Source organism: Peromyscus californicus, unplaced genomic scaffold, assembly GCF_007827085.1.
Source record: "Peromyscus californicus insignis strain IS unplaced genomic scaffold, ASM782708v3 Scaffold_5__1_contigs__length_169319896, whole genome shotgun sequence".
In the NCBI taxonomy this organism is placed as follows: Eukaryota; Metazoa; Chordata; class Mammalia; order Rodentia; family Cricetidae; genus Peromyscus; species Peromyscus californicus.
In genome coordinates this window covers 132,144,567-132,161,793 of record NW_026294573.1, presented here as the reverse complement: position 1 = coordinate 132,161,793, position 17,227 = coordinate 132,144,567, and the positions used below count along the sequence as shown (strand labels likewise).

At 46.7% G+C, this 17,227-nt stretch overlaps 1 protein-coding gene across 1 annotated transcript; it reads left to right on the top strand.

The window, feature by feature from the left end:
• Positions 1-1,585: 1,585 nt before the first annotated feature.
• On the top strand, positions 1,586-16,050 carry Prdm14 (PR/SET domain 14). Its single transcript, XM_052718858.1, has 7 exons — positions 1,586-2,272; positions 2,893-2,946; positions 3,037-3,194; positions 4,649-4,916; positions 8,924-9,126; positions 12,074-12,175; positions 15,756-16,050. The coding sequence occupies exons 1-7, from the start codon at positions 1,594-1,596 to the stop codon at positions 15,981-15,983; spliced, it is 1,692 nt and encodes a 563-aa protein (XP_052574818.1). The 5' UTR covers positions 1,586-1,593; the 3' UTR covers positions 15,984-16,050.
• The last annotated feature ends 1,177 nt before the right edge of the window (positions 16,051-17,227 follow it).

Below are 17,227 nucleotides of genomic sequence, written 5' to 3'. Positions count from 1 at the left end.
AGGCAACATTTGCCACACTCTGGCTCCCTGACACCGCTATCCTGGAGCAGCAACAGCGCCGGTCAGAGCAAGATGGGCAATCGCACTTCACGGGATTCCAGGGAACGGTCTAGAGAACTGTTGAGTTAAGTGCGTGATCTCTGGGGACTAAGGGCGAATCCAGCGCTGGCCAATGGCTGTAATGGGCGTGGAGAAGACTATCGGGATCTTCGTGGGCCTGATCTCGTCTACTGTTCTCCAAATGACCCGAGGCCCTGTCTGCACACTTCCTCTTTAAGCTGGAGCAGCCCTTGGGGCCTTTCGGAAGTCTAGGGTCCTGAGACCCAGAAGGTGCCGCCCTATCAGTGCTGGAGGTAGGTGCGTGGCGCCTGCGCGGAGGGACCCCTAAGGGCTACAGGCTTCCAGCAGGGCCGGGAAAGGTGAGCTGCAATCGCTATCGAAGTTCGTTTTGCAGTTGGGGTTTTTGTTTGTTTTTTGTTTTTGTTTTGTGTTTTGCGTTGTTTTGATGTTGTTGTTTGGTTTTTTAACTTTATAATGGATTTTTTTGCTCTCCACTTCCCGAGTTGCATTGGAGTTGGAGCCCGGCGACTTCCGAGGCTCAGGGGAGATAGACAGAGACCTGCGTGGCGACTGACCTCTCCTCCTGACCCCATGTTCTTTAACTTCTGAGTCACGACCTTGCTTGGTTTCTTATTGGACTCATTGATCTTGTCTTTGAGACCCGCTCACCCTGATGGGACTTACCTCCGCAGCCTTGGCGAATTCGTTCCGTGGCCACTAAGACAGACGGATTTCAAGGCTGGGGCCGCAGCGGTGGAGGGAGGGTCAGCAAACGCCGAGGCATCTATCTGCTACCTGACCTAGGACTTGTCATTGTTGGGTTCCCAGGGGCGACCTGGCTTGAGATGGCTGGGGTTACCGAGAGACTTGAGATGTGGCGAGAGGGGGCATTGGGAGTGGATCTCTAGAGGGGCAACGCATGCCTCTGCTCTCCATGCTGCCCGGAGCTGCTGGGGTCTCGCCAAACGCCTGGAGCTCCGAATCCGCTCGGAACCCGGTCTGCAGATTCAAACCCAGAGCCCAGAGCCCCTCTATCTCTGCAGGGGACTCGAGCTCGTGAAGCCACAGCCTGCTCCGAAACGGGTGCACGGCCTTGCCCTACTTATCTGGGTAAAGAAGGGTCTAGAGACCCTGGAGGAGCCGTTTGTTAAACTGAGGAGTAGAAGGGAGGAACAAATGAAACGCGTTTTGCAGGAGCCGGGTTGGGGGAATCAGGTGGACAGCAGGCATTGGAAACCAGTAGTCCTTAGCCAAGGCGGTTTCGGGAGCAAAGGAGAAGGCGACCCGACCCAGCACCATCCAGTTGGGCGAGATTGAGGCAGAATTTCGTTAGAGGTTTGAGGTATTTGGTTTTTTGTGCCTTTTGCATTGTTTTTCCGAGTTAGGGTTGGCGGGATCGAATTGGGAAGTTTGTCCATTAACTTTGACCTGGGGCTGGCTGGGGTGGGAAAAAGAAAATAGGTAAGACCACCTAGGACCCTGCACTCAGCGAGAGGCCTCGGTTTCCCGCAGATCGGTGAAGCTCAGCCTGCGATGGCCCTACGTCCGCCTCCGGGTGACAGCAAGTCCCAGGACAAGGCTAACAATCTGCCCCAAAGTAGACCCCAGCACCTGGCTCCCTACTACACGTCTTTCCCGGGCTACAGCCACTACAGGAACCTCGCCGCCACCACCGAGGAGGATTTTCAGTCTTTCGGGAAGCTGGCGGAGGCAATTCCTGCGTCCCAGGCGATGGCCCCGCTCAATGTGTTTCGTGTGGCTCCTCCCTTGCTGAACCCGGGTCTGGCTGTGCCGAGCGAGCCACTCTATAATCTGCCCTGGTACAACAAGCTGTCACCATGGTACCCAATTCCTCACTTTACTCCCGAGGTACCGCGATTTCTAGACAGCCCTGAGTACACGCGCAGCACTTACAGCAGCCAAAATTTGGTCCCCATTGGCGCCCAAAGCAACGGAGGCCAGTGGTGGGGAGCTGAAAATCTACTTCTGCCACCCCCGGTGATTGCTTCCCTATTACCCGATGGTCTGAAGACCTCCCAGTCAATGTCGGTCCCTCAAACCCTGAGCCAAGAGGGGAAGCTGCCTCTTCCCAGCTTCAACTTCTCCGAGGAGGAACTGCGCTTCGTTCTATATGGGGTCATTGCAAGTCCGAGGCACCCAACTGGCCTACACCATGCAATTTCAGGCATGCTGGTTCCCACAGACAGCTCTGGTAAGGAAATCTACATCCAGGGTCTGGGTGGGGCGGAACAGGTTTGGGCTACACAGTGTTGAAGAGTACCTCAAAGTGGATCTCAGCTGAGCAGGCCGTCCCTCAGAACCTCCTGCTCTAGGCTGGCTTCTCGGGTCCTCCCCGATTAACTGTGCAATTCCTGAGGTTGGTTTCAGTGAGCTCTGAAGACTAGGAGCAAAACGGTTTCACTCAGTGGTTCTGGTGGATGTACAAAGTATCTGCATGATAGCCTCCAGAAATTCATACCCGGTAGCTGCCCTTCGGAGCTGAGGACCAAACCCAGGGCCTTGCGTTTGAGCAAGCGCTCTACTACTGAGCTCAATCTCCAACCCCAACCCGGCAGCTTTTGACTTCAGAAAAGCACTGTCTCTGATTCTCAAGTTTGCAAAAGGGAGTCAATTCCCCACAAAACCTTGTCCAAAGGGTGTTCTGAGTGACAGATGAGCAATGGTGCACAAAAAGCCTGTATCAAAGGAGCAAGAAAAACAATGAAGGATGGGTACACATCAAAGCAAATCCGAAATAAGGAACCCACTCAGGAAGGCAACTCCCCATACATTGATTTCTCCTTAGAATAATTTAAGGCTATCTTTTTCTAGGGTCTAATCGTCTTCCTAAAACTCTGGACAAAGACTCCCTTCAGCTTCCAGAAGGTAGGCTGCACTCCTTGTCTGTGTTTATTTCTCAGAACTAATGCTGAAGCACTGGTTCATTCCCCTTTCCTCCATGCCTTGGGTTCCTAGGTCTCTGCCTCATGCAGACCACGTTTGGGGATGTCCCACACTTTGGCGTGTTCTGTAGTAACTTCATTGCCAAAGGAGTGAGATTTGGACCCTTTCAAGGTAAAGTGGTCAATGCCAGCGAAGTCAAGACACACAGGGACAACTCCAGGATGTGGGAGGTAAGTGCGTTTCTGGTGGGTCTGCTGAAATTGGGGAGGGTGACCTGAGGGGCCGGTACCCTTAAAGGCCTTTGCTCCCTGCTGAGAAAGACAATGGATGTTCACTCTGGCAGGACACCAATCTGTTTTGCAGTGGGTGATTTTAATCTGTACAGAACAGCCATGGAATGCACATTTAAAGAATTACTATGCTATGTTATATTTATGCATGTATGTTATATTTATATTAAATCTGGTGCTTTAAATATGAGAGAGTGCTAAGAGTATGCTATGGAAAAGAAAAATAAATTGTAGGCTTTCATATAAAATTATCCAAGGATTAACAAAATAAGCAAACTGGACACTTCCCACATTAGTGACCGTCTAAGGGAGGCTGGTGAGAAATCAGCGGCATTCCATTTATAGAAACCATTCGTCAGGATAACCAGATAATTTAAAACCTCCTCAATACCTTGACCCTGAGCTTCCCTGGAATATAGTTTAGGAAGATAATTTGAAGTTCAGGCAATGTGGAACACCTGAATCAAACGGTGACGTCCAATGAACTAGGAGAGGTGCTGAGGCTGCTGTCTTGGGAGAGCGAAACTGCAGCTCCATCCCGAAGCCTGCACACTGCACACTGCACAGAAGAAGATTCATCAGCACCCTTAAGAGCTGGGATTAAATAAAACCTCTTTATGTTCTTTACCCTTGCTTACAAAATTAACATATGCTAACCATATGGGATAAAGGCAAAAAAAAAAGGGGGGGGGGATAAAGGCCTGAATCCTTTTTGGTTTTTTTGTTGTTGTTTTGAGACAGGGTTTTTCTTGATGTAACAGCCCCAGCTGTCCTAGAACTCACTTTGTAGACCAGGCTGGTCTTGAACTCACAGAGATCCTCCTGCCTCTCTGCCTCCCAAGTGCTGGAATTAAATGCGTGTACCACCATACATATATATTTAAGGTATGTTATTATATAATCTATGGAGGGACTAGAGAGAATGCTTGCCTGGAATACCTAAAATGCTTGATTCAGTCCCCAGTACTGAGGCACACAGCGGCACTCTAGAGGTGGTAGCTGGTGGATTAGCAGTTCAAGGCCATCCTTGACTATATTTTAAATTCAAGTCCCACCTGGGCTACATGAGACCCTGTGCAAAAAAGAAATGCTTACTTAAGCTTACGGAGATTTATATGCAACTTCTGATATAGAAATCTGATTTATGAAACTCTGTTCTGTAATAGGAACTTTGGTTATAAAGTTTAAATGTATTGTATAGATCAGGCAAAAAGAAAACAAGTAGAAATCAAAAGTTCATGCCTAGCTGGGAATGGCAGTGTGCTCCTACAGTCCCTGAATTCAGGCAGCTGTGGCAGAGGCACGGGTTTGAGGCCAGGATCAGGTGCATAGCAAGATGCTGTCTCAAAACAAAATGAACACCAAGAGCAGACGCGATGTCTTACTTCATTTAGATCTTTGAAGATGGCAGCCTGAGCCACTTTATCGACGGAAAGGGCTCCGGGAACTGGATGTCCTATGTCAACTGTGCCCGCTTCCCCAAGGAGCAGAACCTGGTTGCAGTGCAACACCAAGGACAGATATTTTATGAGAGCTGCAAAGAAATCCACCAGAACCAGGAGCTGCTGGTGTGGTACGGAAACTGCTATGAGAAGTTTCTGGAAATTCCCATGAGCCTCCAGGTCACTGAGCAAGGCAAGCAGCTGTCTGAGCCCCCTGAGGGTGAGTGTCTTCCTCTGTCCAATGAGAATCTGCTAGTGTAAGAACTGGGTTCTTTCCCTAAAGATTCCCAGCCGAAATCGAGGAGACCAAATAAAGGGGATTTGTAAGAATGAGACCCCACTCAGTAGAGGTGGGACATCGCCATCTCTCTGCAGTTATCTGTCTCCCCAACCCCCACCCTTTCTTGAGAATAAAAGTAAAATAAATGAATATGTGCCAGTGTACTGTGAGTAAGCCAGTTTGATGCATCCCTGCTCAGGCCAGCTTTCTCAAATGGTGGGCTGCAGTAACTTAGTAGGGTAGAAAATCAATTTAGTGATTGAAGGGAGCATTAAAGAAAAAAAAGAAAGAAATTAGAATAGAAAAATATTGATGAAAATCACTTAAGAAATACTAAGCGTTGTTAAGCTTTTGTTTGATATAGATACATTATGTGAAGCAGGGTGTCCAGTTAAAACAGTGTTTTTCTCAGGCTGAGGCCTCCTGCATCCTATATAAATACTCTACGATTAAGAATTACATGTACTTCCAGCCCCTAAACCGGGTGTGGCTGCACAAGCCTTTAATCCCTGCTCTTGGGAGACAGAGGTGGACAGATCTCTGAGTCTGAGGCCAGCCTCATCTAAATAGTATGAGTGACAGTCTAGTCAGAATCACATTGTGAGACTGTGTCTCACACAAAACAAAGCAACAAAAATAAAAACCTCACCACATCTAGCACCTAAGATGAATTTTAATTGTGGTGAACTTGAAAAATAATAGTCTAGGCTTCAGCTTTCAACTCTCTCTCTCTCTCTCTCTCTCTCTCTCTCTCTCTCTCTCTCTCTCTCTCTCTCTCTCTCTCTCTTTTGGTTTTGGTTTCTTCTTGAAACAGTCTCACTATGTAGCCCAGACTGACTTTGAACTCAGAACCTTCTGCCTCAGCTTCCCAAGTGTTGGAAATACAGGGGTGCCCCTGACTGTTAAGCTTTGGGGTGTGTGTGTGTGTGTGTGTGTGTGTGTGTGTGTGTGTGTGTGTGTGTTCTTGAAGATCTTGTAGAGATGTTAGCTAGTTCTAGTCAGAGGTGGGGCCTGAGACTCTATGCTTCTTGCTCAGTTTCCAGAGGAAGCTGCTGGTCCCTGGATCACATCTGAGTGGCAAGGAGACAGAGGACCACCAGCCCACTCTAGGGATACGTCTCCGGAATTTGCTGTTTTTAGAAAAGTGGTGCTGAGTCCTCAGACTAATGCTCCAAAGGTGCTGTGCTACTGACCTGATTTCCAGGCTCCAGTTTGAGTTTGGCCTGAGACAGGGTCTCATGCAGTCCAGGATGGCTGAACTGATCTTCCCACCTCCAACCCCCAGTGGTAGGATTATAGGCATGTAAAGCCATGCCCAGCTTTGAACTTTTATTTGTTTATTTTAGTTTTTTGATACAGGGCCTCACTAAGTAGCTCTGGCTGTCCTGGAACTCACTATGTAGACTAGGCTAACCTCAAACTCTTGAGTTTGAAGCTTCCACCTCGAGGATGCTGGGATTTAAAGTGTGTGCCACCACACTCAGCTTGAAAGTTATTCCTGGATATCACCTGTCCGACTAGTTGTTATACACAAGAGTTTGGAAACTACTGACCTACTACTAGGTGGGGGCAAATGTAAAGTACTGTATGTATAATAAGACAGCATCACTATAGTTTAATAAATGGCCCAAAGAGCAGGTAAAACAGCATGTAAACTGTGTCACACTATGGTGATGGTCAACATGCCTGTATTCCTGCTAGACCTATGCCCTCCAGTGCAGGGAAGGCCCATAAATTCCTAAATTTCCCAGGATCCTGCTCTCAGTGTGTACAGATTGAAGGAAAAGGACAGTGTAACTGGATTAGGAAAAGCTGCTTAGGAATGAGAGTGAAATAAGGGATCCATAGGGCAGAGGGAGAGAGAAGGTGACTCAAAGTCTGGACCTGGGACAACAGGAGACCTCTACAGGTGACCAGGCAGGAGGTGATGAACAGGCTCTCCCATGGTCTGAAGAAGCCTGAGGATGTGGGGAGAGGGTGAGGCCTCCGCCAACTTCTCCAGCAGGTGCACAGAGCAGGAACAGGGCTGCAGAAGATGGAGCAATTCTCTGTGGTCTGTGGAGATCCAAATTCTCTCATCCTCAGCGCCAAACCAATAAAGTCTGTCTCTGTCACTTCCAGAAAATACTTCAACTGTTTTTGACATAGAAGTAAAAAATGAAATTTAGAAAAATATGTATATAATGAATGGTTTCTCTGTGGGAAATTTATGGAAAAAAAAAAAACTCAAAGTGACTGTGGCGATTCATGCCTGTAATCCTAGCTCAGACAGGAGGATTATTACAAGTGTGAGGCCAGCCTGGCCTGCAGAGGGGACCCTGTCTCAAAAGAACAAAAACAAGAGTTCTGCCTGCTTCTCTCTCCTGAGTGCTGAGATTAAATGTATGTGCCTCCACACCCAGCCCATGACACACATTTGGACACTGTGTGAAAGGTAGCTTTTAACGATTAATTTATTGAGAAGTCTTACAAGTGACTTCCTGTGTTTTCTGTTAATATGACTCTATTTTGGTTCTACTGCTGTGATGGGGTTTGAACCAAACCCAAGGCTGAAGGATGCTCTACCACTGATCCACACCCCAGCCCAAGATCAATGTTTTTACAGATTAATAGTACAAGAAAGAGTTGGGCATAGTGGTGTACATCCTGTAATCATCAGACTGAGAGGTTAAAAAGCAGAATGATTTCAAGTTCAAGTCTAGTGTGGACTACACAGGGAGATCCTGTCCCAAACAAAAATTAAATCCCTGGGGCTGGAGAGATGGCTCAGCTAAGAGTTCAGAGCATTGGCTGTTCTTCCAGAGGACCTGGGTTCAATTCCCAGCACCCACATGACAGTTTACAACTGCCCTCACACAGACATACATGCAGGCAAAACACCAATGCACATAAAAGAAAAATAAGAAAATCAAATTCCTTTTTCAGGCATTTTGGTGGGGTTGGTGGGCGCCTTCCCACACTATTTGAATAGCCTGGAGATGGAACAGAAATGACTCAAAGAGGCCTGTGTCACTAAGCCCAGCCCAGCAAAGGAACTGCAGCACAAAGCTGGGATCCTGGAGCACACTGCAGCCCGCAGGCAGCTCAGCAGGCTGGAGAGTCCTTTCCAGGTCCCTGGGTTGGTCTAAACCTCTTCCAGGCAGCTGGTCTGCTCTTAGTTCTTTGCTGCTCAGCTTTCCTTGTTGCTGAGGGGGTCCCCAGCTTTTATTGTTTCTTCTAGCAGAGATGGGGGGAGGGGCGCACTAGTGAAGCTGGTCAGATTCAGGCATTCCTGAGGTTATTTTTATTTTTTGTTTTGTTTTGTTTTGAGATAGGGTTTCTGTGTGTTGCCCCTGGCTGTCCTGGAACTTGCTTTGTAGACCAGCGATCACCTGCCTCTACCTCTTTCCCCACAGTGCTGGGATTAAAGGCATGCTTTTCCTGCAGATTCTTGCTTATGCTCACTCTTGGCTCCCTAGAGGGCAGACAGGAAGATCTCTGGTGCTAGAATCCAGGGTGGTCTTATGTGGTACTTTTGGAGATGCTCTCTGGCCTCTCCCCAACACATTCACACCTCTTGTTTGTTGGGGTTTGAGTTGTCTTTGTTTGGAGCTACAGTTTTGCTGTAGCTTGCCTGACCTTCCTGACTCTGGTCATGACGTCATTCCTGGCACAGACACCTGGATCTGACACTTTGCCTCTAACTTCTGTGCTCTTCCTTTCTTCTCCATTGACAAAACCAGATTTACCCTTCTGGGCTTGTCTGTCTATCACTCTGTGACCTATCTCTCCTATGGATAAGACTCAGTAAGTGTGAATTCATGAGACCCGCCTCTGCTCCCAAGCGCTGGAATTTAAAGGCACCGCCATGCCCAGCTGTTTATGGCTTTTTGAATCCTGTTTGAGGAACTGAAGAGGAGGAAGGTGGTTAACACACCCTCCAGCACTTACACCCCTGTGTTTGACAGAGTCTGCCGAAGGTTACACATGTGAACGCTGTGGCAAGGTGTTCACCTACAAATACTACAGAGATAAGCACCTCAAGTACACTCCCTGTGTGGACAAGGGGGATAGGAAGTTTCCATGTTCTCTCTGCCAAAGATCCTTCGAGAAGCGTGACCGACTCCGGATCCACATTCTTCATGTCCATGAGAGGCACCGGCCCTACCTGGTGAGTGGTTGGTTTGATGTTCATCTCTATATTCTACTTTCACACACCCCTATCCTGAATACATAGAGAGGGGCTCTCGGGACTGATTGGAGTCCCTGTCTGCCTCACCATGGTGCTGTGGGAGAGGCAGATGTTTGAGCCTGGGTCAGTAGTTGTGCCCAGGACGGAAGGAGAAACAGGTAGGCATGGGCTCCTGGATTAGGAAAGGTGCCCAAGGAAGAGGAGAGTAGTCAGCCTTTCTTAGCCTGCCAGCCCCTAAACAATGGCATGGAGACCTATTAATTATGAAAAGGTGGCCTTTAGCTTAGGTTTGTTCCCAACTAACTCTTATAACTTAATTAGCCTGTTTTTGTTTATCTACATTCTGCCACGTGGCTTTTACCTCTCTCCCGCTCTCTGGTCCAACTTGCTCTGCATCTTGCTGGCGTCTCCCAAGCACACAGATTCATCCCAAGTTCCACCCTCCCTGGAAGTCCCGCCCATTGTCCCCTGCCAGGTATTGACCATTCAGCTCTGTATTAAACCAATCAAAATCAATTTAGGCAGAGACATGTCTTTACAGTGTACATAAAGATTATCCCACATCAAAGGAGGCTTGGGGCTAAATCCAGAACAGAAGGGCTGTGATTTGTACTGGAGACTGAGGAGGGAATTCAGCAACCGTACATTTTTTTTTTTTTTTTTTTTTTTGGTTTTTCAAGACAGGGTTTCTCTGTGTAACAGAGTCCTGGCTGTCCTGGAACTTGCTTTGTAGACCAGGCTGGCCTCGAACTCATAGAGATCCTCCTGCCTCTGCCTCCCGAGTGCTGGGATTAAAGGCGTGTGCCACCACTGCCCGGCTGCAGCTGTACATTTTTTCCATACCCAGTCAGGCATTAGGTAGTTAGTGACTGCTACAGAGGAAGCATTGTACATTTTTTCCATACCCACCCAGTCAGGCATTAGGTAGTTAGTCACTGCTACAGAGGAAGCATTGGAATGGTCCAAAGAAAGGAAAGCCATGATCACAGACCACGGTCTTTGTAAGGATGAGAAGCAGTAATGATGCCCGGGAGTCCTTATCTGCCATCCCAAACACCTATGGCTTCACCAGACTTGGTCAAAAGGACAAAATCAACTTCATCCTTAAAGAAAGGACGGGACTACATGTTCTTGTTACAGTATTTTTTAAATTATGTGTATATGTGTGGGTTTGCGCTTGTGAAGTTTCTGAGAGGTAAGAAGAGGCCATCGAGGCCCCTGGAATTGGAGTAAAAGGTGGTTGTGAGCCATAACGTTGGTGCTGGAAACTGAACTTGGGTCTTCTGCAAGTGCGTTCATGCTCTTAACCAAGTCAACTCTCCAGTCTCTTGTAATAGTATTTTATAAGGCATTTTATACTAAGGCTAAGGTTTGTAGTTTTCCACATTTTAATATTTCTGAATTGGACTGTGTTCTGCAACTGGACCATAGTTTTAAATTCTTTTTTGTTTTGTTTTTATTTTTTTTAAGTATTTACTTACTTTTATATCAGTGTTTTACCCGTATATATGTGTATCTTGTACACATATGTGTGTATATATGTGTATTCTGTAAGCATTCAGTTGCTTACAGAAACCAGAAAAGGGCATCAGATCCCCTGGAACTAGAATTATAACTGACAGCCAGGTGTGAGCCACCATGTGGGTGCTGGGAACCAAACTGTAGTGTAGGTCCTCAGCTAGAACAGCAAGTGCTCCTCATCAAAGCCAGCTCTCTAGGCCCTAAATTCTGGGTTGTTTGTTTGTTGTTGTTTAATGTGGTGTGTGTGTGTGTGTGTGTGTGTCTGTGTCTGTGTCTGTGTGTCTGTGTGTACCTGTTTGGAGTCTAGTTCTCATTTATCACTTCCTGCTGTAGTATTCTGGGAAAAAGTCTTTCAGTGAACCGGAGCTAGGCTGGCAGCCAGCAAAGCCCAGCAATCCTCCTGTCTCAGCCTCCCGCAGCCTAGGGGTTACAGGTGTGCTTGGCCACACCTGGCTTTTTATATGAGTGCTGGGGATTTGAACTCACATCCTCATGCTCAAGAACCCATTACACCCTCTCCCCAGGCACAGGAAGGTTCTTGGGTCCCTTCTCTTTGCATGAGTTTTACTAAGCCATTTCATCCTTCACAATAACAAAAGCACTGCTTAACCAGGGGTTTTAAATCTACCCTGAATTCTCTCCTGAACCCAGGAGACAACAGCCATCTCAGCTACTCAAGGAATGCCTCACCTTGAATTTCCTGTGGTTTTCCAGGTCAGTTACATCCAGAGAGTTGTTCTTTTTTTTAAGCCAATATTAATACTTGATTTCACCAGAAGAAGAAATCTCAAGAGAAACAGACATACAGAACTTTGGATATCGGGTTTGGTTTCAGTTTGGGTGCTAGGGGTTGAACACAGTGTGAGCACATGCTAAACAGGTGCTCCACCACTGAACCACAGCTGCTAACATTAAAAGATGATTGGTACACACTTGACAACTTTGTCCTTCGAGATAAAGTAGCTCTGTAATCTCTACACTTAGGAAGGCCTGAGGCATCTTCTAGGCTGGCTTGAGCAGCTTAGCACGATCAGCCAGGGTCCTGGTGACTGACAGGTGTGCACAGAATCAAGACAACCGTTCTTGGGCTGTCAGTGTGGCTCAGGGTTATAACGCTTGACCTGAAAGCCTGACACCCTGAGTTCGCTTCTGGGAGCCACCAGCTGAATAGTAGGGCATGGACCCGGGAGTCAGAGGGGGCAGAGCTCTGAGAGTTTGAGGCATGCCTGGTCTACATAAGGAGAGTTCCAGGACAGCTAGGATTACATAGAAAGATCCTTTCTTTGTACAAATAAATAAGTAACCGATTTTTAAAACTTCTCTTGCCTCCAGAAAAACATGATGTTGAGACAGAATTGTTGGGGGGAAGATGAAATGTCCACTCTAATTTTTGTTTCCTTCTTAGTGTTCAACATGTGGGAAGAGTTTCTCGCAGTCTTCCAGCCTGAACAAGCACATGCGCGTGCACTCTGGAGACAGGCCATACCAGTGCGTGTATTGTACAAAGGTAGGTGAGACCTCGTCTGTTGTCGGCCGTCTGATATCGGAATCATGAAATCTGACTTGTAATTCATCTTGGGTAAATAGTTGATTACCAACCAGCACACATTTCAAGTGAATTCTAGGCCATCTAGGACTACAAAGTGAGACCATGTCTCAAAAAGATAAAGTAAGCCTGGCGGTGGTGGCTCACGCCTTTAATCCCAGCACTCGGGAGGCAGAGCCAGACAGATCTCTGTGAGTTCGAGGCCAGCCTGGGCTACAGAGTGAGTTCCAGGAATGGCGCAAAGCTATACAGAGAAACCCTGTCTTGAAAAACAAACAAACAAAAACAATAACAAAAAAAAAAAACGAACAACAACAACAACCTTACATCACCATGCTGGACTAATTGTAACCACTGAAGTGTTGGCTACTAATACTGCTGCTGATCATTCTAGATGGACATTGCAGGGGGTGACATCGGATTTTTGCATCACAGAATATCAAGCAATAGAGGTAGAGAGGGATTAAGGGTTTGGATTCTGGAATGGACAATTGTTTGAGCATGTTTTAGGAATATTATAAAGTGTTTTAATTGGCAATGTGCATCTGTGTTGTTCAGTGTGTAGCTGATCTTCTCCCTATGTGGGTGTTTGAGGGCACGGAAGTGAAAACACCCAGGCACAGTGGAGTCTGTCTGCAATCTCTGGTTGAGACGGAGTGATTATGGGTTCAAGGCCAGCCTAGACTACACAGCAAGAAAGAAAACAACAACAACAAAAAGAAGGGGAAGTAATAGGAAATGTCCTCCCTGGTTTCACTAGCCAAACTTTAAGTGCCCAGAAGCCACAGGTATAAGGTGGATAGTACATCCACAGAGCACAGTCCCATTGGAGAGTGGCACTCTAGGCTTATTTCTATCCTTTGGCATTTTCAGGTCCTACAATAATGCTATAAAGGGAAAAGAGGGGTGTCTTAGTTAGAGGGTTTTAGTGCTATGGAGAGACACCATGACCATGGCAACTCTTATAAGGGAAAAACATTTAATTGAGGTGGCTTATACTTTCAGAGGTTTAGTCCATTATCATCATGGTGTGGCATGGCAGTGTGCAGGCAGACATGGTGCTGGAGAAGTAGTTGAGAGTTCTACATCTTGACTTGCAGGCAACAGGAAGTGGTCTGTCTCACTGGGCATGGCTTGATCATACACTAGACCTCAACGTCTGCCTCCTCAGTGACACACTTCCTCCAACAAGGCCATACCTACTCTAACAAAGCCACACCTCTTAATAGTGCCACTCTCTTTGAAGGCCATTTTCTTTCAAACCACCACAAGGGGGCCTTAGAGAGACTGTCATATTACAATTAATCCACGTGAGTCTATTAAATGGGTAATAGAATTTATTAAGATATAAATTGAGGAGATACACTCTCGAATACAGAATGGAGTAGACAGGGGAAGTTGTCCTCTGATCTGACTGGAGTGAACCCACCTCACAGGCAGGAGCAGGGAGAAGGGGCATGTGACCCTTCTCCAACCCCTTATAAGAGGTCACTTTGGGCTGTATAGCCCAAGGTCATGGGCGAAGCAAATACCACTACACTGCCAAATTTCCCAGAGGGGAGCAAAGCATTCAGTCTAAGCCAGGACATGCCTGCAACCCCAACATGTGAGGATCAGGCATGGAAGGGGAAAGGTGCCTCTTGCCAAGTCTGACAACCTGAGCTTGACCCCCAGGACCCACGTGGTAGAAGAGGAGAACCAACTTGCATATCTTTTGTTTAACCTATACCCCCCATAACAAACAAATGTAAAACAAAGTCTCACCCTAGGCTTTTTGAGACCCCCCCTCCCAACTCAAAAAACAAATAACAACAAAGAAACATCATGGCCCCAATCTGGAGACAAGCCTGATGTCCAGTGTCAGAGGTGACAGTCTGGGATGTATCCACTCACTGCTGCATATCACACAAGGAAAGAATAATGGAACTATTGAAAAACATAACTTTGATGGTTATTTGGGAGCTGTGCTGGGTGGGAAAAATGAGTCCTGGAAGGTCACATTGCATGATCCATGCGTGTCAAGATTTTGAGACTGAGAACACGTCTGTGGTTGTCACAGCCTAAGGAAGTAGAAAAGGAGGGTATCCCTGTGGCTGCAAAAGGGAATGGGGGTGGGAATTCTTGGACTAAAAAAGTAGTCTGTTCTGGATCTCACTCTGCAGACCAGGCTGGCCTCGAACTCATAGAGATCCTCCTGGCTCTGCCTCCCGAGTGCTGGGATTAAAAGTATGCGCCACCACCGCCCTGCGCATTTTACAATTTACTGCAAACCTACAATCAAAGTTTAAATTTCGGTGGTACACACCTGTAATCTCAGTGCTGAGGAGGCAACCACAGGAAGATAATGAGTTCAAAGCCAGCCTTGGCACCACAGAGAGACCTTATCTCAACACCACCAACAGTATCAAAGACTGAAATCAAAAAGAAGGAAACCGATTAGAAACCGTTGGGTGCAAAGATACTAAGCAACATTAGCTTTTCCTCACTAACACCACTCTCTTCAAGTACACAGAACTGCTTGTTTAGAGTGGGCATAATGACAAAGGCCTCTAAACTCAGCACTTGGGAGCCAGAGGATTGCCCATGAGTTCAAGGCCAGCCTGAGCTACATGGTGAGACCCTATTGTGCCCTTTCCAGTCTCCAAAACCAGAATTGCTTGCTTCCACGCTGCTCTCAGATCATACCTTAGATATTTTGGGTCACACTGTCTAGGGTTAAGGTTTACAGTGTGCCCCCCTCCCCGCTTTATGATCCTGGAGATCAAACCCAGGGACTCAAAACGGCAAGGCAAGCACCCTATCACTGAGCTAACCCAGCCCAACAATCCGCATCTTTACCTAGCAGTCCTGGTGAAGAACCTCTGAAGATGCTCTGTTTTAATGTGTGGCACTCAAACTGGCCAGGACGAAAAAGTTGTCCTTTTAAAATTACATTCAGTTTATTTAGTGTTGTGTATGCGTGGAGGAAGGGAGACAGGTGCCATGATGGGAGATCAGAGTACAACTTTGGGGAGTCAGTTCTTTCCTTCTATGTGTGGGTCCCAGGGATCAAACATAGGTCACCAGGCTCCTTTACCTGCTGAGCCATTTCACTTGCCCAGTCCAGTCCTTTCTTTATTAAGGTCACTGCTCTTGACGTCACACAAATGTTCCATATAGACAGAAAATCAGAGTCTCCTTCCTCTCTCTCTCTCTCTCCCCCTCTCTTTCTCTCTCTCTCCTTTCCTTTCCTTTTTTTAGTTTTGAGACAAGATTTCTCTATGCATCCCCGGCTGTCCTGGAACTCACACTGTAGACCAAGCTGATCTCGAATTCACAGCGATCCACCTACCTCTGCCTCCAAAGTGCTGGGGTTAAAGGTGTGTACCACCACCACCACCACCACCACCACCACCACCACCACCACCACCAGGCAAAATCAGTTTCTCATTTAAAAAAAAAAAAAAAAGCGCCGATGTGTCCGTTGCAATGAAATGAGCCCCTCTGTTGTGTTGTTCAGCCCACGGAAGTTGGCTTTTCCTTCTGTTTCCGCCCTCTGCAGAAGTTCACTGCTTCCAGCATCCTCCGCACACACATCAGACAGCACTCAGGCGAGAAGCCCTTCAAGTGCAGGCACTGTGGTAAACCTTTTGCATCCCACGCTGCCCACGACAGCCATGTCCGGCGCTCACACAAGGAGGAGGACCATGGCTCCTGTGGCATTTGTGGGAAAGGCTTCCTGGATCAAGAAGCTTTCTATGCCCACATGAAGCTTCACAAAGACTGCTAGCCCCCCGAGAGCAGAGCCAGGCGAAGACCAAGAACTCCAACTCTCAATTCTGAATTGGCCTGTGGCACGTAACAGATGGTCGTCCTGTTCAATGAGAATCAGGAAAACGGAATCGTTAGTCTGAAACGAAAAACCTCAAAGTGTGCTGTGGAAGTCTGGCAGCTCAGGACTGGGAATAAAGGGTCCTGGATCTTGTGATAAAAGAAAAGAAGGACATTCCTCTCCTCTTTGCTGGATTCCCAGTTATGCGGTGTCTGTAGTCATTAACCATTTTCTTCAGAGCAACAACAAAAAGAAATGTTTTGTTTTAAAGATTTAATTTTATTTTATGTGCATGAGTGTTTTGCCTCATGTGTGTATGGGTACTGCATGCCTAGTGTGCATCAAGGCCAGAGGAAAACATGGGATCCTCTGGAACTATATTTATGGATGGTTGTGAGCTGCCATGTGGGTACTGGGAATTGAACCCAAGTCCTCTCCGCAAGAGTAGGCAATGCTCTTAGCTGCTGAGCATCTCTCCAGGCCCTGGTTTTGTTATTGTTGTTTTGTTGTTGTTTTTGGTGATGTTGTTGTTTTGTTTTGTTTTTCTTTGTTTTTTTGAGACCACCCAAGCTGTCTTTGAACTTGTGGTGTAACTGGTGGTGACCTGGAACTCCTGCTCTTCCTTTCTTTACCTCCCGAGTGCTGGGATTACAGGAGTGAGTTACCATACCCAAGCAAGTTCACTCTAGCTAGATAAATGCGTTATAATTGAGTCTTCTGGTATGTGTAGTGTTCCATTACCATTTAGGCTCACTTCTCCCCTCACTGACCACATGACAAATGCCAGGTAATACATCTAGCACATGACAAAGTCACTTACACACACACACACACACACACACACACACACACACACACACACACACACACACAAATGGTAATTCTTGTTGACATCTAATTTTTTTCACTGAATTTTTTAAAGGTTTACTTGTTTATTTAAAGTTTAATTTTCATTTTACATACCGCCCACTGTTCTCCCCTCCGTCTTCTTCTCCTACTCCCCGACATCTAATCTTTACCAGTTGGGAAAGGAAAATTATATCCAGTGAAGAAAGACTGAAAAATAAACATTCATGTTACTCTTGTTTTGAACCGGATTCCTTTTTCTCTCTTTTTTCTTTCCTTCTTAAAAACCTTTATTTCCATTTTAGGTTTTGTTTGTTTGTTTGTTTTTGATGAACAAAGTATATTTCCCCAACTCT

Bases quoted from the DNA above. Each gene is read 5' to 3' on its own strand.
- Prdm14 (XM_052718858.1), top strand. From the start codon at position 1,594: ATGGCCCTACGTCCGCCTCCGGGTGACAGCAAGTCCCAGGACAAGGCT. The intron at 2,947-3,036 runs GTAGGCTGCACT...TTGGGTTCCTAG, and splicing joins CTCCCTTCAGCTTCCAGAAG to GTCTCTGCCTCATGCAGACC. The intron at 3,195-4,648 runs GTAAGTGCGTTT...TACTTCATTTAG, and splicing joins ACAACTCCAGGATGTGGGAG to ATCTTTGAAGATGGCAGCCT.